General features: G+C 45.7%; 1 protein-coding gene across 4 annotated transcripts in view; it reads right to left on the minus strand.

The window, feature by feature from the left end:
- plxna1b (plexin A1b) overlaps positions 1–21,477 on the minus strand; it is a 182,297-nt gene that overhangs the window by 8,441 nt on the left and 152,379 nt on the right. For 2 of the 4 annotated variants that reach the window (XM_076754236.1, XM_076754219.1), the window contains exons 16-23: positions 18,828–18,995; positions 15,831–15,924; positions 14,515–14,751; positions 12,488–12,631; positions 11,159–11,393; positions 7,484–7,626; positions 5,575–5,831; positions 2,621–2,687 (exon numbers count right to left, since the gene is read on the minus strand). In XM_076754236.1, coding sequence (XP_076610351.1) covers positions 2,621–2,687; positions 5,575–5,831; positions 7,484–7,626; positions 11,159–11,393; positions 12,488–12,631; positions 14,515–14,751; positions 15,831–15,924; positions 18,828–18,995 — 1,345 coding nt within the window. Of the gene's footprint in view, positions 1–2,620; positions 2,688–5,574; positions 5,832–7,477; positions 7,627–11,158; positions 11,394–12,487; positions 12,632–14,514; positions 14,752–15,830; positions 15,925–18,827; positions 18,996–21,477 lie in introns of all 4 variants that reach the window. The other 2 variants (XM_076754227.1, XM_076754209.1) reach the window with 1 other exon arrangement.

Genomic DNA, 21,477 nt, shown 5'->3' on the forward strand with positions numbered 1-21,477 from the left:
TTGTAATCTTCTTTAAGCCAACCACAGGCAGAGAAGTGAAGGACGAGGCCACGGCCTGTGTTGGCTAACAACATGCACGCACGCACACACACACACACACACACACATGCACGCACACACCATTTTTCTCTCTTGTGTCTCTTCTTTGGGGAAAAAACACCCTTTGTAAATCTATGTTTGTTTCTGTGTGTGTGTGTGTGTGTGTGTGTATGTGTGTGTGTGTGTGTGTGTGCAAGAATGAGAGGAAGCAGAGAGAGTGTGAGTGAGTGGCAATTGATGGAGGAGTTAATAGAAGGTTAACGACTGAGGAGTGAAAAAAGCTTGGAGAAGCACTTTGGTGTGTGAGACGTGTCAACCAGGCAACGAGCGCTGGGATGCTGGGCCCCTGTCTCTCTCTTTCCCTCGCTCTCCTCCTCACTCGCTCGTTCTGCTGGCCTGCCAGCTGAGCACTGCCTGCTTGCGCCACTTCTCAGCTCCTCGTTAAAGGATAATTCCAGTTGTTCGGTTTTGGCTACCTTTCCTATTTGCAAAAATAACACTGAACTAACTGAGGAATGCTGCGATGTTGCTCAGAGGACGTCAGACAGAGCAGGAAACAGGAGAGTCGATCATCACAAATTTCTTCGAATGACAAACAACATGACTGTAAACGAGCGTCACACTTTTCAGAGCGACAACACAATCGAGGTCTGCTTCGTAGCTATTTCCAGAGCTTTCAACAGCATCTCATGGCCTTCTTCTGTGGAAACTTGTATATAAACACTCAGATCATTTTTATTTTTCCTCACTTTTCTCTAATTGTTGCTTTTTACAGTAAAACACATCTTCAGGTCTCTTTTCAAAATAGAAAACAGCTGGTTAAACTGCAACCTGTGGTAATGCTTCATTTGAACTTTTTATGCTGTTTAACCAATGATTTATGGTTTGCATTCGACATGCAACGTTGTGCCTTGAGGCAAACGGAGACTACTGCACAGTCCTGCCCTCCACCCCTTCAGGTGGGCAGGGTCATGCATCAGTACGTCAGTCATCTTGGTGAGCTGTCAGATGAACTGTGCAGGACAATCTAGCACTGGCTGAGATTGTCTGTTTCTAACTTCAGTGTCATGTCGCCACTATTCAATGCATTTCCTAATACTCCAACACTAATATTTTCTTGCAGCATCCTAAAACTGGCAACTGCAGTTTTAGCAGAAGCAGCACACAGCGCTTGTGGTGCAGAAACAGAGCAACCACGTGAGCCTCTCTAACCGCTCTCTCTAACAAGCCAGTGCACAGGAGGACAAGTGAACCCTTAGAATAGGGTAATGGATAAAAGGATTTTTCTTCTTACTTCTGTTCCCCTTGGTAGGTAAAAGCTTTATCTGTTTCCTCCCTTTGAACAACTACTTGACCTTTACCCATCTTTATTCACACCTGGCTGAACCTTGAAATTGTTCCAGGCCTCTCTTTTATGTGACCCCTAAAAACTCAGGAGAAGGAGAGGCGCTGAATTGCGCGAGGTTAGATAAAAGCTAGGTTGGTAACCTTGCTGCAAGCTACAGCAAGTCTTTGCTTCAGCACTCATTTCGCCTCGTCCCTCCATTTCCCCCCCTCACCTTCCCTTGCACTCAGTTTAAACGCTTTTCCCACATCCTCAACACTTCCTCTCATCAATCGACAACCACTTCTGACCGTTTTCTCTCTACATTCTCCCCCCTTCTCCTGTCTGTTCTCTGTTGTTTTTGCCTTAAGTTCATAAACACAGCTGTTATTGCAGGATTTCCAACAGCTTCCCCGGTAACCCACTCCCCTGTCACTGAACCCAGCTCTGGCTGTCCAGTCTCATATTTGGAGCCAAAACACACACACATGCACGCACACCCAAAATTGACACAGTCTCACATAAACACACACAGATGCTAACTGGGACCCCCAGGGGCTTGGCTGGTTTGCTGTCCACTAGCATGCCTGTCCTGGCGGGGGTTTAAGGCCCCGCTGCTAACTGATTAGCTGCAGTGATGTTTGAATGTAGAGAATGTGTGTGGAAACAGGAATTTAGCACAGTTTAAGCCTCAATAATTCCCTCTGATTCCATATCAGAGGGAAAGGAAGTCAAAAAGAGAAAGAGAACACACAGACGCAGACAGACAGACAGAGAAATGAGAGAATGCATTTGTGTAAGATCTCTGGCTTCCTCTTTTGCTAAGCCCCAAAGCTCTGAAGGGGGATACAAACACAGAGGCATGAACACACACACACACACACACACACACACACACACACACTTTCCTGGCTGTAAAAGAATCCAGTGAGGGACACAAAGAGAGGACAGGTTAGTGCGACAGGCTACAGCGATCACAACAACATGACCAGCTGTGTCTGAACAGCACTTCAGACTGCAGATTCCTCAATTCAGAGAAAGGAGAATTTACCACATGAAAGGCAGAGGTAAGGGATAGGTAGCCTGCTGCCTCTGCCTTATCTAATGCTGCAGCTGTGATTGTGTTTGTGTGTGTGTGTGTGTGTGTGTGTGTGTGTTAGTGAGCCATTCTTTTCTATTCTCAAACAGCAGCAGTATTAGTGTTGCTTCAAAAGTTGTGTGTGTCTGCATGTGTGTGCGTGTTGCAGACAATTTTACCTTGAGGAACTTGTAAAGCAGGAAGGTGAACCAGTTGGTGAGCATCTTCTCAGCGACTGACTCCGTCCTGGGAGAGATGAAAGGAAGCGGGAGAGAGAGGAGCCGGGTGAGAGGGAAATAATAGAAGAAGAAAATTAGAGAGTGGCAGTGAACCGATGGGAAAGAAGAGTACAACGACGTCAGAGCGGCGCAGAAAGCTCCGCACAAGACACTGGGAGGTTTGGGAATCGTCCCAAAATGCTCAACAAGCACACCCAAACAAGCCCCACCCCAGGCTATGATCTGTGGGCATAAACCAACACTTTCATCACCGGGGGTGAAAAGGCATTTAAGACACGCTCGCACATCAAAGAGAACACGCAGCATTATCAATAGTGGCGCGGTTAGCCTTCAAACACCCGAGCCCTTACCGCTGCTCTGCTACGCTTCCCCCACCCTCACATGCAAACAAATTAACTTGGCAAAACAAACCCCTGCATTTCTTTCATTGTTTCACACTCCCCCGCCCCCCTCACGTTTTTTTCCCCTCCAAGCAAACCCACTCGTCTTCATTAAAAATATAGCAATTAGTATAATTCGCTAACTCCTCTCGTTAATCACAAACCTGCCGTGTAATGAGGGGAATCTCCGCACGTGCACGCTCTTGAGCAAACACACGTGAACAACCGGTGAATGGAAACTGAGCAATTAAAAGGCATTGTAATTACGGACTTATTGTGTCTAATTTGTTAAACAGCTGAAAGGGAGACCGGCAGTAAGGGTACGTGGGGGGAAGCAAGAGGGCCAAAAAGAGATTATTTCTCCCTCTCTGTCATCGTCCTCAGATTTACGTCCTCGCTTTCCACCATCCTTCCTTTTCACATTAGAGCGAAACAGGAAGACTGCTCGATGACTGCTCTCTATGCATCAAAGGCAACTGGAGTCCTCTGCTGGGTTACTGGGTTGTCCAACTGGGCCATACTTGTAGTAAATATTAGTCTTTTTGTCATTAGCGAGGCACAATGTGCACGAAGGGTGAAGACAGGTGCATTCTGTTGAAGTGACAGCACAGGAAGATTTTTTCTCGCCAACTTTGCACAGAAATTCTTCATTTTTTCATGACAACTGAGGAATAGTCGGGAAATAAAGGGAAAACAGGAAACTAGGCCAATGTGCTAGAGAAACCAGTGAAGGCCTGTAGCAGGAACGAGACGTGAACTCCTACGCTTCCGCAAGCCTCCCCGTTTGACTGCTGTTTGATGTATGTGGAGCAGTTTTTTTTTTCATGGCTGTCAGCAAAATATAGCGAATGAAAGATGAGGCAATAGGGAACGGAGGGATGGAGGACGATGGAGGCGGGCACACCTGGACAGAACACGCTTTTGGGCAAGTCAGGACATGATAGTGGGCGACTCCTAACATCATCTTGTTCAGGGAAACGTGGTCCGTGCACCCATCGTTCCAAAGCTTCTAAACCTGGGCTACAAGAGGAGGGGCTAATGAGGCCTTCCTGGCCACACGCAGTCTGAGCCTATGATGTGCAGATCAAACCAAATGGACCCATTGCGACAGTATTATTTTACCACAGTGGATGGAAATCCACAGGGCAGGAGGCTATTAAGTCTTCCTCCTGTGCTTTTCTGTGTCCATGTATAAAATTTAAAAAGTCTAAAGTCTATCCATTGCAGGAAAAAGACCAACACAGGGTGAACCATGTGTAATAATTGCCGAGCTTATTAACGCCAGCTCCCGAGGCTAGTGTAGTTAGCAGGGACAGCGTGTTGTGACCGTACACCCCAAGAGGGGATTGGAAAAGGCTTCACACAGGCACACTGGCTGAGAGTCATTTATTTGATTAGATTTTTAATTAAATATCTCTCAGAGGAGAAGGAAGAGAGAAAAAAAACATAACTTTTTTATCATTTAATGTCTAATTCCAATTTATTTGGAGACAGGCCATTTCTCTAATTGTGTCTTTCTTTAAATGCATGGATCTTTTCCTGCCTCACTGTCTGCAGCAGCTCGTTTTTCCTTCTCTCTTCTCCCTCAGCCTATCTGCTCTCTCACCATATTGCACCTTTCTGCAATCCTCCCCTCTCTCTCTCTCTCTCTCTCTCTCTCTCTCCCTCCATATGTTTCTCCTTCCATCAATTTGCCTCCAGCCCAAGTCTCCCTCCAGACATTTTGCCCTCTCTTTCTGTCAATCACGATTTCCCTCCCTTCCTCCCTCTGCTCCATCCACCTTTCTCTCACTGCCTCTTTCACCTCATATTCTTCCCCTCCTCTGTTGCTCCACTTGCCCCTTTCCCCTCCTCTCTCCATCCCTCACCTCCTCCCTTGTAAATCCTGCTTTCACCCTTTACATCCCTCGTGCTTTTCCCTTCTCTACCTTCCTCGCTGTGTGTGAGGGAGGAGAGCGCAGTCCGTCTGACTGCAGCTCCACTGGGAGTGTGTGTGTGCTCAGGGGTGTAATCCTCTCTGACAGGGACAGGGTTGAGAGATAGAGACGAGGTAACGTCACATAGGCCTCTAAAAGCTACAGTCCCTGTCCGCTGGCTTCCTGCTCCCCTAACTTCAGCTGCACGAGGACAGACCGCACGACAGTCTCCCACAGCATCACCCTCTATTTTCTATCATTTTCTGTTCTCTTCCTATTTTAGCATCACAATGAGTAAAACTATCTGTCCAGCTCTGCATGAGCATTACCACTGCCATGATAACAGGAGGGCAAGAGAAAGAGGGAACAATGACAAGTAAGAAAACTGTGTTGTTTTTCTTCTGCGAAGGCTAAATGGTCAAGGTGCCCACATCCGGTAGGGTGCCTCTTCTCAAGGACGCCCTAAAGCAGTGAGAAGTGTGATAAACAAAGGGACGTAACCTCAAACTTGAACCCTCAGTGGGGAAACTATCTGTGCACGTGTGACATGTTTTTGTGCAGAGTCCGAGCCCGTTTCAACCCCTCCGTGTTTACGTACCTCCTGAGTAACAGCTTCGGGTGGTTCTTGCTCTCCAGGTTTTTGTCGATGAGGTCAGACAGGAGCTGTTTGAGGACGCCCGTGGCATACTCCATCTCCCCCTGCAGCGCCGTCATGATGAGGGAGGCCACGTTGCCCCGGTCTCGCATGGAGAAGGACCGCTGTGCCTCCAAGGTGCGGATGAAGGTCAGCAGGAAGTGCTTTTTAGTCAGCAGCTGGCCAAACAACGTCAGGGCCTTCTCCACGTTAGCGGGGACCTGGAGGGGAGGGGATGGAGGTGATGATGAGGAGGAGTGTGAGCAGAGGAAGAAGAAGGATGGAGGAAAAGTAGCCATTGGTTGGATACGGGGAAGAGAAACACAAAAGGGGTGGAAAGAGAGAGGGACGAGAATGAATGTAGTTTAAGGGAAGCAGGAAATTCAGTGTTAAGGTACAGGAGAATGGGAAGGAAAAGTAGTGTGAGGGAGAGGGGAAGTTAGACGGAGGGAAAAGAGAAAGAGGTGAAAGGCAGGAGGAGTAAGAGAAAAGGTGTCAAAGGAAAAAAGGCGGAATATTAGAGCGGATAAAGAGGTTGAGATCAGGACAAAGAGGAGGAAGTGGAGAAAAGAATTGGTTGTAAGTTATAGTTTAGAAATGGATTAATGAGTATGTGTGAGAATAAGGAATACCAGATGAAGAATACATCGACAAAACAGCAAAAATGTGTACACACGCAGATACACTCACGACATATTTATCAGGGAAAATCAGCTTCCACATGCATCCATTAAACAAGGTTTTCACTCTTGCTTTACTACATATTATTGTCCAAATGCTCCAGGTTCTCCCCTGACCCCCACCACCACCACCACCCCCCAGGACCAATTCTCTTCCTCTCTCAAAGCAACAGGCAGCCATAATAAGAAATTGATCTCCCTGCTAGCACACGACTGTGGCCCGTGCTTGCCTGGGCCATACAAATGAAAATCCAATGTCGTGCTACACCATCCCTTTGGACTACAGGTGATAGCGCTGGCAGATACTGGATGTCTTGAAGCCCCCCCGTCCCTGCAGCCGCCACCTTACATGCGTGTAGTGGAACGCAAGTGTACATTTCCATGTGATGTATTTGCGCGAGTCTAATGTATAGAGAGAAATGATGGAGGCACGTGTGCACGCTGTGTTACAGTGTCCGCACCGCTGAGGTTCATGTGAGTGATAGAGTGTTCCCTCTTGAGAAAGGAGCCGTAGCGGAGGGGAGAGTGTTTTATTGAATGTGGGAACATTGCTTTTTCAGGAGCCTCAAACAGGCTTGGTCAGGTAGAGGCAATCTATCATTTGCACCAAGAGCTCAGACATTGCTCACATCCCAAAAGTGAACCTTCTTTTCACTGTATTACAGTCATACCCTCAGAGTTACTTTCATGTTTTTTTTCACTAGTTTGGGTTTGAACCATCTTCTGCAATAGGAAGCTGATGAAGATGAAACGTGTTTGGTGGACGTATTCAGATCTGATATGATGGACATTCTTTTCTGACCTCAGCTACATCAAATTCGTCTCTACAACTTCCATTTTGCGTTTGAGTTTTTCTGCCCTCCAACAGAAACTTTAAAAGCATTCATTTAGAAATTAGTTTGGAAAAGAAAAAATAATAATAATAAAATAAAAAGTATAAAAAGTATCTCCATTGAACTTATGTTTTTTCTTCCAGGCACACTATCCTCTGAAACTTTCTGAATTCTGACAAAAAACAACCAAACAACCAAAACATTTCTTTAAAGTCTTTTAAGAATTTGGTTCTTTTTTCTTCTTTGTTGCTTAAAATCTCATCTTCAAACAGCCCACACGCACGCACGCATGGAGAGAACAACTCTCATTCATTCATTTAGTGTGTGTTTGTGTGTGGAGCGCTCTCTACTGACCCGTACCTCCATCTCCTTGAGCACAGGGTGGTCCTCTATCCCAGGAAAGAGGACCCTCATGGCGTAGGTGCGGTAGTCCAGGAAGGGGATTCCTGCCCCGTCCAGCTCCTGAGTCAGTTCATGGATGTCCGTCTGCAGCTCTGCAAAGGCTGCACAAAGGACGAGAGAATGGTTCCAAATATATGATGACTAACTGTACGATAAATGACAGATTTCTGACCAATAATTATAGCCTTGAATCACACAGGAATGAAAAATACAGTTTTTTATAGTCATAATAGAAATTCTTGATTTTGGTGACACCTTTGGTAACAATCAGTCTCGACTTTGGCCCAACACAAAACACTCATTTACATACACTTAATGACTGATGCCTGTTTTACGTGCTCTAGTATCTATTTATCCCACACAAACCACTGCTTCTTTCACCATCCTTTTGTGTGCAGGTGAGGTCTTTTCTTTGGAAATAGGTATGTTTAGAGGGAATGTAGCTTGAAAATCTACTGTATGTAATCAACTGGCAAAAATGATGAGCAGAGAAGCATTAATTTAGATGTAAAAGTTGGGAATTGGTACTTTAAAGGTGCTCGTTACAGGTTAAAATCCTCCAATCTTTAAGCTCTCAAGTAATGACTATAATTTCCTCCCAAAAAAAACGGAGTGTGTCTGGAAACCCGGGCTTCGAACATGAAAGGACACACAAAAAGAGAAGAAAGAATGGAAAAAGCTGAAGCATGCTGAATATTCGAACTTTAAAGACCTGCATGTTCAGAAACAGGATGTTTGAGAGCAGAAACAGCAAACACAGGTGAACCTGAGGAAAAAGATGGAGGCGTGTGGAGGAGTAGCGGCGGAGAGCAGCATGGTGTGATCGCTCTGCGCTCAGAGGACGAGAGGCAGGAGAGAGGGAAGCGTTGTGGTACGTGGTGGCTGGAGGGGAGTTCAGGATGGAATTGCACACAGGAACATGAGTCTGTGAGTACACACACATGCTGCCACCTCACACACACACACACACACAGACACACACACACTTCTCGTGTCTTGCCCCACAGCTGAACACATAACCTCGTGCCCAGATGATTTATGTGAGTGCATGTGTCAATGTTTTTACACATTTTCCATTCCCAGCGAGTGTGTGTTCTGACCCCATTCTGTATACTCCAGTGGCTTCACAAGTTCACATCTAGAGGGAACAAATGGGATCAAAACATTCTCTAACTCACATCCTGTACAATAGCGCACTGAGCTAATGCTTTTGCTGTACTGCCTTGATTCTATTTTCTAATATAAAACTCCCTTAAGGAGAAAACACACAGCTATATGGTTCCATTAACTCCACTGTGTGGTTGTGTGTGTGTGTGTGTGTGTGTGTGTGTGTGTGTGTGCCCTATAGCGTCATCCAAAATACACCAACACATGGATACACAACCCAAACAAATAACGAACCAAAGCCCAGACTAACAGCTTGTGTCACCCTATCCCTCTCTTCCTATCTCTCTTTTTCTCCCTCTTTCTTCCCTTCAAAGTGACATCTTAGAGGTCACCTCTCTCTCCCCTATGGTTGCCTCTCCTCTGCTACATCCCTCCGTCTTGTTAGGTTCCCTCGTGCCATCCATCTCTCTCCGCATCTCTAATCGGCCTCTTTTTCTCTACCCTGAGCTGTCTCTTCTCTCCATTTCTTTTCCTTCATCTATCTTTAAAGTCAATATTTTTGCTTGGCTGCTGCATTTTTGCTGCTCTCTCAGCCAAGATATTCTTAAAAAAAAGTGGTTAACTCCATCTTCCTTCTATCCGTCCTTTATTTGTCTCCTTCCATTTCCCCCACGTTCCAATCACTTCCTTTCTTTTCACTTCATGCTGTCCTCTTATTCGTCCACCCATCCCCTTTTGCAACCAAATATCTATCTAGCACTATCTTCCTTTATCTCCCACCCTCCTCACTTTAAACTTACTTCCCTCTCTCTCTGTCTCTAGTACTACCTGCTTCCTTTCCTGTTTTCCTCTCTCTCATAATCTTCCCATCCATCTCCTCTTCATTGCCGACCTCTCCCTCCCTTTCTCCTCTCACAAGTTGTCCGCCTTATTTATCTCCCTCGCTCCGTACCCCTCCCTCCATCCATCCTGTTGTCGTCTTCCAGACAGTGGTGACAGCAGGGGACAGACAGGGTCAGGACACCCGGACTCACCGCCACACACCCCAGCCAATCATTGTTTGACCTGCCGTGTGAGTTTATGTGTGTGTGTGTGTGTGTGTGTGTGTGTGTGTGTGTGTGTGTGTGTGTGTGTATGTGTGTGTGTATGTGTGATTGCAGGTATAGCTGCAAAAGAGCAGGACAGGAAGAGCTGAGTGTCAGGGGGAGTGGTGTGAAGTGCACACACACTTGAAAAAGAAAACACACACACAGTCGTCCCCTGAGCAGATGATCTGTTGGCAACAGTTAGCTGCATCAATCTCAAACATGCTGGTCACCATTTTTGCTGCCTTTTTTTCAATGGATGTAGCATGGTGGCTAACAAGCTATGGAGGAAGGTGATGTTACCATCACATCTACGAAGCTCTGATTGGTCGACTGTTTCCCCAACAGGTGTAAACAGCTGCCAATGAGCACAATACCAGAATTACGGGAGGTGTAGGCCCATACCAGGGAAGGCAGGAGGTTTGTTGCATTCATTTTGACTATTCTTTTCTAAATCTAAAAACAGAGACTGCTCTTTTTAAATACCATCTGTCAATATTGAGTCTGGGCCAACATTTAGATTTGTATTCATGTTCGTGCTGCACTGTGCACACCTTGATCTGATGTAAACACAAACCTGCAGATCATCTTTGGACCCCCCGACTGGTAACGACAATAAACTTACGTTCTAGTGATATTTGAGGTTCACTAAAGCAGTGCAACAAGTGAAGTGATCTTTAAAACGAATGTATTCTCATGGTTATCAGTATTCTCCTTCTCTTGCTCCCCATCTGCTCTGCTCTCTCTTGCCAGACAAACCAGTAACAGCATCAGTAGGCTCTCACTGGATCTATGCCGTCTCCTGCCAAATGAATATATGCTAATGCACTGGTGTGTATGTCTCTCTCCTCCATCTCTACCCCTGCTTCAGGCGTTGCCAAACCCCTCCCTCCTTACTATCCCACACTTTCCCACCTCTGTGCCCCGTATCTATCTAACCTCCATCTCTCCCTCCCTCTCTCAGTGTGGATGGTGGTGAGGCCAGCCAGGCGGCTCTCTCATGGGGTGGAGAGCCAACATCTGGTGGCTGGCTCAGATCAAAGTACTCCTCTGGAAACACACCAATACACACACATACACATACACACACACACACACACACACACACACACACACACACACACCACTGCCACCGAACAGCAGAGGGACAGTTGGCAGCGAGAGGGAGGGAGAAATAGAGAGCGAAGGAGAAAGCAGGGAGAGAAAGGGTTGGGACTATTGAATGGGAGTTGTGCAGCTTTTGAGGTAAGCTGCAGCGAGGGAGAGATTTACAGAAAGTTATGTGGGGACATGGGAGTTATTTGGGGAGAAAGATGAAGAGAACGAAGTTGGGACAGAGATGAAAAGAAACCAGGAGAAAACAGCAATCTGAAAGCAACTCTGAGGTGTTTTTGCGGTTGGTGCCACACCCCTCTGAGGACCACAGCTTGTCCAAACTCACCTTCCTTGCACTCAAGGGCCACCCTGGACTCCAGGTTGTCCATCTGCAGCTGCAGCCGTTTCAGGGTGCGGTCGGCATCTCGTGACTTTCTCTTATAAGCAATCAGCACCACAATGATGACGAGCAGGAGCAGGCCGCCACCTCCTCCGATGCCGATGATGGCAGGCAGGGTAAGCAGGCTGTCTGAGTAGATTTGCAAGGTCCCCGGTGAGTATTCAAATCCCCCAACACGCACCTAGTGGACGCACACAAACGGGAACATTACGCTCTGTCCTTTCTTTAACAGGTGGAGGAGAGACGAATGCACTTACAAAGTGAGAGTCATGCAAAAACTACACAGCAACATTATTTTGGCATTTTTTAAGCCGCAACAGAATGATAAAAAATATGCAAGGTGCTGATGTTAAATCCCACATTGCATTTATACTGGCAATCCAAGCTGTGCAGAGTTGAGCCAAGTCCATGCCAAAAACTCCCCAAAACCCTTTATATCTAGGTTGGGGGAGGCAACATCTGTGCCCCGCGGCTGTCTTTGGAACCAGTGAAACACATACAAGTACACACAGTCACACACCCATATGACTTTCAACCATATCACATCAAAACAGTTCTGGCTTGCAGAACACGTAAATAAAAAATAAATTAAGAAAACACTTGGATATGTTTCCCCCCGCGTCTTCTTTTTTTTGCTTTCATTCCATCTTCAACTGGCTTACGTCTATGAAAATATCAAATGCAGGAGGGTAAAAATAGACACAGACCTCTCACGCCCACTAGCCATTTTTTGGTCTCTATTGAATATCAATACTGTTCAAATCCCAAGGAGGATGCCAGCCAAACGAGACCGATCAAAAGCCTCTAAGACATAAATACAGTCGCAAACACCGCCAACGGTATGGGGGGGGGGTGCTTGTGAGTATGAGGCTATATGAATGAGGAGGAGAAATCTGGAGTAATTGAAGAGATTTAGGTCTGATGGATGGGGAGGAAAGAACAAGATGAATGAATTAAAAGGCAGGAAGTGGATTGACGTGAAGAAGGGGGATGAATAGCACAGCGGAAACAGCAGAGAGAGAACAGGAGATACACAGCAGAAGAAGACGGGCTGAGAGGCTGAAAGAAATGTGGAAGCCAGATGCTCCCGAGGAGGCACGGAAAAAGAATCAAGAGGAATGGAGAAATAACAGGTACTTAAGACAGAGAAATATAAGTCAGGGGGGATGATGCTCTTTTTTAGGTTTTGTATGGCTGGTATCAAGTTAACATGGTCATAAAATGGGAAAACACTCAGAAAACAGTCATGTAGACAGATGTTAGGGTTTGACTCACAGTGACTTTGTGTTCTCCAGTCAGGTTGGGCCATTCACACAGCAGCTGGCTCTCAGACAGGGTGAGGACGCAGGGTGTCTCCCCGATCAGCACCGTGTAGTTCAGCTTAGTGTTTCCGGGGGCTGAAGGAATCAGGTTGCGGCCCTGGAAACAGACACACACATGGTTGAGATACTTAGATACTGAGTCTGAGGTGGTCCACATGAAAAGAATAATAATCATAAAATTAATTTTCTCACTTCATTCTAACTGTGACTTATGCTGTCATAAAAAAAAATCTCTCCCTCTCTCTATATATACACACGCTTCTGATTGGCTGGTGGGTGTCTGTCAACAGTGTGCAATGTACTTTAAACTGCAGGTCACTATAGCAACAGTGCTTCTGTTTGATGCTGCCAGATAACACCTCTCATAGAAACTGACCAAACCATGTCCTGATGTACAAATCCACATTCAAAACACTGCACAGAACCAAAACATGAGAATCTTTGTTCCACTTTACCTAATTATCAAGTCTGTGACATGGAACTTTCAATGCGTTTCAATGCCACTGCTGATTATGTTATTTGGATCCAGATCTGGTGGCTATGGGCTGGCTCAGGTAAAATGCTGTCAAAGGACTGTAAAATGTGTTGGTTGTGTAAGAAGGTTGGCAAGCACAATTAATAAATTCTACAGATATCTACCTTCTCCTCTCCTCCGCCACGTCTACCTACCCCTCCTTACCCTCACACCACTATGCTTTGCAGAATGTGAGCAATTAATTGCTGGAAAATCTTGATGAACGTCTAATTTCTCTGCAATTATTTAATAGGATGCCGTTTCTGTGCTGCTTATTTCTGCAATTCTTTACCCGGAGCGCGGTGGGGCAATCAGAGCTTTTCATTATGGAATTATATTTAAAGTTACAGGGGAGAGAGGTGGGATTCGCCTTCATTTCTAAAAACTCCACCCTGATTGGCTGAGAGAAAAAAGGCTTTCGTTTTCCATGAAATTGCACGATAATTTTCTCTCTCGCTTCTGAGGCTTTGAAGTTCAAGGGGAGAGGTGAAATGACAAAAGACAGCGTGGGTGGGTGGGGCAAAGCCTTTATAAATGCACCCTGGATTCAAATGCGCACTGCCTCTATGGCTTAGAGCAAACATGGTTATGAAGTCTCTCTTCAGAAGTTATCTGATAGAAATCTGAGCAGGTGGCAAGGCAACGCATGGGTCCACTTTATAAACATTACTTTCCTCTGCACCTGATTTTAAAGGGGGGTGTTTTAGAAGCGACTTTTTTTCCCTTAAAGGTCTCCAAACCCCAATGGAGACAGCAGGCAAAGAAATAACATCTTTCAAGGTTGAGGCACATCTGAAAGACGGCTGCGTTGAAAGAAAAACTCTCAAAGGAAGAGGAAGGAGGGAGTTAAGTGTCTGTACAGGAATGTTCGGAGCAAATCATTTCAAATGCCTGTCAGCGTCTTATCAGCTGTGTTGGATGCTGGCTGGGAGGTCGCTGCAGCATTTTCCAAAATAACCATTTCTGAGATTGAGCTTTTCAAGTTGCTGACAATACTCACCATTATTGGAAAGCTGCTATCTGCTCCTACTGCTCTTCTAGCGTGTCAACTGAGAGCTAACACTCAGCTAACCTTCTTTTGTCCTTATGTCCTAGTGTGTTTCTTCCACACATTTAGAGAGCACCTTTGATAAAAAGGAGCTCGCAAAACCACCACAAACTCCACCCTGAAATCGCTCACTTAGACATAAGAACTCTTTTTTTTCCACCCACGCGTGGTCCATTATGTGAAAGAGGACTGGCAGCAGAAATAAAATGAGAAAGGTGATGCAAGAAAGGAGAAAGGAGGACAAAGCAAGACAGAGAAGATGATTGTGAAGACAAAGTGTGGAGAAACGCAGAGAATAAAAAAAAGGGATGCAAAGTCAAGAGAAGAATAAAAAGAGGAAGGTGGTGATGGATGTAAAGCAAAGCCAGGTAGAGACAAGGCCACAACAGATCAATGCTAAGACCACAAGGCAATTTACCTTGAGTATGAGTGGTGAGCTGGGCTTCAGCTCCAGCATGCCCGTGGGGCTCAGAGGCTCGAACACGGGGTCTGGGTGGTAGCTGAAAGTCTCGTTTACCACCAGCACCGAGCGCACGTCATCCATGACAAAGCCGATCTCATCCGGGCTGCTGCCTGCCTCCGAGAAGCCTTTGTCGGATCCAGCCACAGAGGGCGCCAGACACACCATCACGGTGTTGTTGACAACCGTGCAGTTCTAGAGAAGAAGGAAGACACACGGAGACAGAAGAAAGGAGTGAGGGGAAGAGCAACGGGGAGGAAATGAGAGCAGGGGAGAAAATATGATAAACAGTTGAATTAAGTTGGACTAGGTGATTTAATTTCCCATCTAACAACCTTTTTACCTTGCTCACACTCTCTGCAGTGCTGCAAGAGATATATACATGCATACGCTTCTATATCCGCACAGAAAAGAACATGTTAACTTATGCACAAGATATACGGTGGCTGAAGCAGGGTTATGTGATATGAGTGATTAAATGTCTCGGTAATGACATAATGAGGAAGAGGCTGGCTTAATAACATCAGTGTTGTAATCAGTGTTGATATCATCTGGAAATCCCCTGTGGGGTTCGACACTTAAATCAGTCAGCAAAGAACAAATTAGACTGTAATGACACACGGAGGAACAGGAGAGGTCAGCCAGCAGCTGCTGATGACGAAGAGCACGGCTGAGGAGACCTTTGCACAGTGTCACAGCGCGCCGCAGCCTCACGGTATGTTCTATATGTCACATGCTAACACACTCAGACACACGGGGACCGTAAACTCACACAGACTAGGAACAAAACTGTGTTTATAGGTCAATAGAAACATTAACCAAGCAAAATAAAAAATGACTGCAGAGAGGGGGGCAATGGAAAAAGAAGAGATATTTTTACTTTCAGCTAAGAGCAGGAGAAAGGTTAGCGAAGCCCCGTGGTGCAAGGTGAAGAGAGGGGGATTTGCCAGAGCCGCTTTATTGCTGGTTGACATTTCAAAGGTTAAACTGCTAAAAGGAAATTCAACATCAAAAACAAACAGAAAATGGGCCCTTGGCTGGTTGACCAACGGGTCAGGTGTGTACGTCTGTGTCTGTGTCTCAGGAGTGTGTGTATCGTCTGAAAATCAGCTTTTTCCACAGAGAGGGAGACATCGGAGAGACAGTGAGAGAGACAGAGAGACACCTGTGTGTCTATATTGGTCTCACTCTCTCACTAAGTCAAAGTCACTGATTTTTCTTCTTTAGTTTAGTCAATAAAAACTGTGTGCAGGTGTCTGGATCTAACCACTTACATTTTCTGACTTGACAGCTCCATACTTGGCTCTCATTTTGGGCTCCTTGATGGTGGCCAGATTGGTTCCAGTAATGGTCAACATGGTTCCTCCGCTGCAAGACAAACACAATTATACAACAACAACAATTCTATGTGCACTTGTGTGTCACATATTCATGTATTTCCTGCTGTACTTTTTTTTTCTTTCAGGGTCCAAGAGCATACACTATTCAGCAGGCCTATCAGTACAGATAAATGTTAATAAATCTGTTCTCTGTGGGAGCCATGAGGGCCCTTCAGTTGGCGATTTACCATTAATGCTCGCTCCTGCTGTAGCCTTTCGCCTGCTTATTCATGGAAGCCCATTTTCAGGTAATGATAGTAACGCTAAAGCCCTTGCGTGAATGTTAAAAGCTTCTTTAAACCGATATGGAGGCTGGAGGGAAGAATGAGCGACTGTGTAGCATTACTCATGAGAGCTGAAGCTTTTGGCCTCTTCTCAGCACCTCTCGAGAGCCAGGGGAGATATTCTCAGGGTGTATTAAAGATGCACTGTGGTATTTTTCAGCATGAGATACACTCAGCCACTACACCGATGCCAGTGATCTGACATGTTCTGTAACCTTTACACCTGTGACCTATTCAGGTCTATGTGACGATAACCAGCAGAGACATGGGTAATATGGGTGAGAGTCCTATTCCCCGACACTGCCTTCTCGACAGCCTCCGCTGGCCTGAGAGGCTGAACTTTAGCTGACGTGAAGTGTTCTGACAGCAGCTAAATAAGTTAGCATACAACCTAAAAACTGGAGTGGGCTAAGGCGAGGCTTGAAGCCTAGTGCTACTGTGATGAGTGAAAAAACACTGCACAAGTGATACACTGGCTGGTATTTTGCCAAGTTTCATACGGGCAAAGATACACTAAAAAAGAGCTTATCTGTATCATTGTCCACGGTGACATTAGAGCATCTGAAAATGTAAATATTCATGGATGCAGGGCACACAAGACCCACATCCAGGGAGTGGCCTGTGTCTTGCTGAAGCAAGATAGAGCTGGAAACTGAGGGAGGGAGGTGAGGCCAGTCCCAGGCCTTAAGGTTAAAGCTGAGCAGACAAAGGAAATGAGGAGATTTACATAAAGTGACTTCTCTGTTGGTGGAACAGCAGAACATACAGTCCATGAAAAATCAGCTTTGTATCAATATGTGGCGACACTTCACAGGGGTAGCTCTGTGAGAATCTATTCCTCACATACAGCACACACTATATGGCGTTGTGTGTGGACTGTACTACACTGTGTAAACAAGGCAGAGTGTCACACAATCTCTGCAGTGCCATGTGTCTGTTAGCTCGAGAACCTCTTCTTGAAGGGAGGCGAACATGTCTAAGTAGTGTCAGATTTGTGTTTTGGACAAGGGAGGCTGTTTGCAGTGGCCCTGGAAAAAGGGTCACCAAAGGTGACGCTGCGACAAAATAGCTTGGTAAATACAAGCATGATTGGCCGGGAGAACCACGCACCTCCTCCTCTGAAAGCGCTGAGTGAAACACCAAACGCGAGCCGAGCGCCGAGGTTATTTCCCCCAAGGCTGGAGCCAACGCTTTCATTCCCATTTCCCCTTGCCCCCCCCTCCCCTCATTCATCCCATTCCAAATGAGACTTCTCATCCGCTCACACCTCTTTTGCACGATGAGAGACTTTGTCTCCCTGCAGAGTTTTAAACACAGCTCCCATTTTCACCTCAACCCCCTGCCATGATGGAGTCGTGGATTGTTACACTGTCTGAACAGACGGCGTGTCTAGTAGAATAATCTAATGTTGGCAGTCCTAAGAGGTCATACACTCAAATAAATATCAGTATCTTTTAAAGTGTTCAAAGTTGAGCAGAAGGAGAACAGTGTCTCTATTAAAACAGAGCTGTGACTGCGACACGCAACTTATCTGGAATTTGAAAAACAGCTTGTATCTGAGAATTCTGAGTAAATGCAACAGAAAAACACCGTAAAAAAACTGAGGAAATAACATGTGACATGTTCCTGGAACTATACTTTTGAAGTAAATGAGACAGTCAACAGTATGTGTGTGTGTGTGTGTGTGTGTGTGTGTGCTGGCTTCATTTTTGAGCTGTGGAGTAGAGGAGTTTCTAGGTCATGCTAGTGAGCCCATTAGCACTTGGAAGCTCCAAGCTTTTTTTTTTTTTTTTTTTCTTTTCCCTTCACAACACAGCTTGTGTTTGCACAGGAAATCTTCCTGTGGCTATGTAGTCTCATTTCAATAAGTCAAGTAATATTTAAAGATACATCTCTGCTGCAGCTCATCAACTACCAGTGCACTGCTTCAGGAGCCTCATTTACTGCTGTTCCTGCTCTCAAAGATTTACTTTTGAAACATAAAGATAAACAGAATAAATAATATGCCTTTGAAAAGCAAGATGAGTGTGAAAATGGAGAGGGATGTTTAGTTATTTTTTTCCTCCAGACCGAGCCGGGGAGTATGCTAGCAGAATAATACATTTATCAACTCTTCCATGGAGCTCATATTTCAGTTTAGTTGGCTATGCTCCTTAAAACAAGGCATTCATGTATGGCACAACCACTGCCATGGATTAATAATGTATCTGTGCATTTGTATCTGTTCTACAGATGTGCATCAAGCAGAATCATAGATCAAACACTGCGTTGATGTAAATTATAGATAATGAAATAATCAAATGACATGCTGATGTATTGTACAGTGATAGCTGATGAGTTAGCTCGATGGTGCAGCTAGAAATAAAGCACCAGTTCACACCAATATTGTCCAGTTTTCAAACCTTTCCTCTGAATTAATCATTGTGACTCACTTTCATGGTTGATATGTAATGACTGATTCAATCTTGGGAGTGGATCAATAACACGGTCTTACTTTGAGATAGCTGTGAGCTTCTACGCCAAACTGAAAAGCCTCCACGTTCATACAAAATGTTCAACGTCGCTGCACTCAGACCAGCTGAGGAAAAGGCTCTGGCTGCGTCCTCACCTGGCGATACTCCAGTCGGGCTCGATCTTGAGGATGGTGGGATCGTCTGTGTAGTTGAACTTGACCTCCGGGTTCCTCAGCTCAGCGGAGTTGATGTCCACCATGACTGGGGTGGGGCCTGAGGCTTGTCCCGCTGGGGTCACACACACTATCTCCTTGTTGCTCCGCCTGAAAGAGTAGGAGATGACGGGAGGACAAAGAGAGATGTTACATACAAAGGTCGCTGATGGCTTCTCTTTAAGTGGACTGTGAGCCCCAAGGACCGAGAGTATACCGCAAGGTCTTGAGCGGGATTTGGAGTATTTGGGAGCTGACTCTCTGACAGGCTATGAGATAGACACACAGAATAAAAACTGAAGTGTGTGCACAGGAAAAAAAAAAATCCTACTTCATCCTTTAAATAACTCATAAATTATTTATCAGATGCGACAAAAAAAGCAGGCGCACACACACATAATAGTGACACAGTCGCCCATCCACAAGGCCAACATCTTTCAGTGTGTCCAGCCGTGGTTTCATCAGCCCGAATCACAGAGTGCTGCAGTTCAAAGCTCTCTCTCGTTCTGTCTGTCTTTCTCTCTGTCTGCGTCTCCTTCCCTCCTGCGCTCTCTCTGGCTGACAGATCTGAAGTGGCAGATCAGGCTGGTCGTCTCTCTGTGTGATGTAACTCCCTCCCTCGCAGACAGGCAGCCAGCTGTGACCTGCTGGGAAACTTTGTGCTGCTGCCAGAAACTTTGTGCTCCACTCCAGTGGCTCATTCCACCGTCCCCTCCCTGTGTGTGTGTGTGCGCGTGTGTGTGTGGGGCTGCTGGCCGAGCGGCGGGAGAATGGCAGGCTGTGAGATGCTGTGTGTGCTGACGTACAGTTCGCGTAATCAGTGTGTTGAGCAGGTGTGCTTGCACAGAGCAGAGGTCGCGAATTTGTATAGAAATGCGGCGCACGGGTAGAAGATTAACATTGTGTAAGAATGTGTTTCATGTCACTTGTCGTTTGCTAACATCCTACAGAGTGCAAACGCGCGTGTGTGCGTTTGTGCAGGCGTGGTGGCAGGTGGCACAGTGTGAAATTTTGAACATGAGTAGAACAAGCTGATCCGCACACAAATCCTCCCCCGTTATCTGCTGTGAAAGTGAAATCCACGGAGACGGAAGATGATGGAGAAGATGAAAGAGCGAAAACCTATTTTGGCGGCTCGATCCCGGCGGCTTGGTGGCGTTGGGGTGGGAGACTGAGCAAAGAAACGGAGAAGAAAAAACACCTTTGTCGGACACACCGCCGCTGTCTCCCAGGACAGGGCTGAGAGGGGGACAAAATGAAGGACTGTACATATATATTATATATAAAACCAGGCTTTCCACATTCCACTGGTGCTGCGTTTCCATGGCAACCGTTTTCACAACGCCATCACCTTCTTGGGTGCCCGTGTGTGCCGTGTACGTATTCCTGAGAAGGTTGCGGCCACACAAAAGAAAGCCAAGAGGGGATACAGAAAGAAAGAAAAGAGAAGGAAAGAAAAGGGGTTGCAGAGGGAGATAAGAGGATGAGTGACTTGGGGTAAATAGGCTTTGATTAAAGCGGAGGGCCCACTGAATACAAAGTCACATTAAAGAGATGGACTCAACCAGTTCATTACTTTGGCCATAAAGGTTATTGCTGCTCAGTGAATGAAAGGCCAAGACTATTATGTTCACCTTTCTCGGGATGTGCTACAGAGCTTTAAATTGGCCTTTACTTTTTCTTTTGATATGATATTAAAAGAACTTGATAGGTCCAAGCTCATTAGTTTAACCTGTCACTTGTTGCCTGAGAGAAAGGAGCCGCTATAACAAAAACAGCAGCGTTACAGAGAGTTCGCTCTCAAAAGAGAAACAAGAAAACCTCCGAGCAGAAAACTGTATAAGGCGAGTGTAAACATTTGCCTGGAAATTCCTTTCAGTACATAGGTGCTTGTTTTAGTTCACTGACAATCTTTTCTGTGAGACTGCTTTTGTCTGCCATCTGCCTGACACCATACATGAGTGGATTTAGTCCAGAGCTCAGTTTGCTGTCACTTTGCCAGGAAGGGACTCAAAGAAACAATAGAGTTCTTGGCTGGAGGAATTAGAGACATATCAAATTGGATCTTTGTCTCCTCTTCTTGAAATCCTGGCACAATCTCTGGCAGAGTGACAGCGGAAGATAACGGTGGCAGATTATTCTCAAAACTGAAAAAAGGAACAAAAAAATTATGTATTTCATACATGAGCTCAAAGCAGGAAAAATGTGAGTTACCAATTACCAGCAACACCCTATCATTCCTTCCAAATTATAGTCATATCTCTGACAAAACGTGGGCCATGCACTTAAGTCATTCACAGCACAACTGAACAATGGTATCAGCTTCCCCCGAGAAAGGCTACACTGTCATTCTCACAATTGCTGTGAATTACAGTACGGCAGGTCAGCCTCTTTCAGGCTGCATTTTTCAGACCCCGGAAAGGGATTTTTTTTATATATATATAAAACAGGTGTTATCTATATTGATTTACCACTGGAGAGGAGGGAAAGATGGGCAGACGGCAGAAGTAAAACATGGGAGGGGATGGATCACGATGCACTATGACTTGTGAATGTTCGCAGAGGAGCATAAGCCAAAACGTTCAACCCAGCA

The sequence above is a fragment of the Chaetodon auriga genome, chromosome 2, assembly GCF_051107435.1.
Source record: "Chaetodon auriga isolate fChaAug3 chromosome 2, fChaAug3.hap1, whole genome shotgun sequence".
In the NCBI taxonomy this organism is placed as follows: domain Eukaryota; kingdom Metazoa; phylum Chordata; class Actinopteri; order Chaetodontiformes; family Chaetodontidae; genus Chaetodon; species Chaetodon auriga.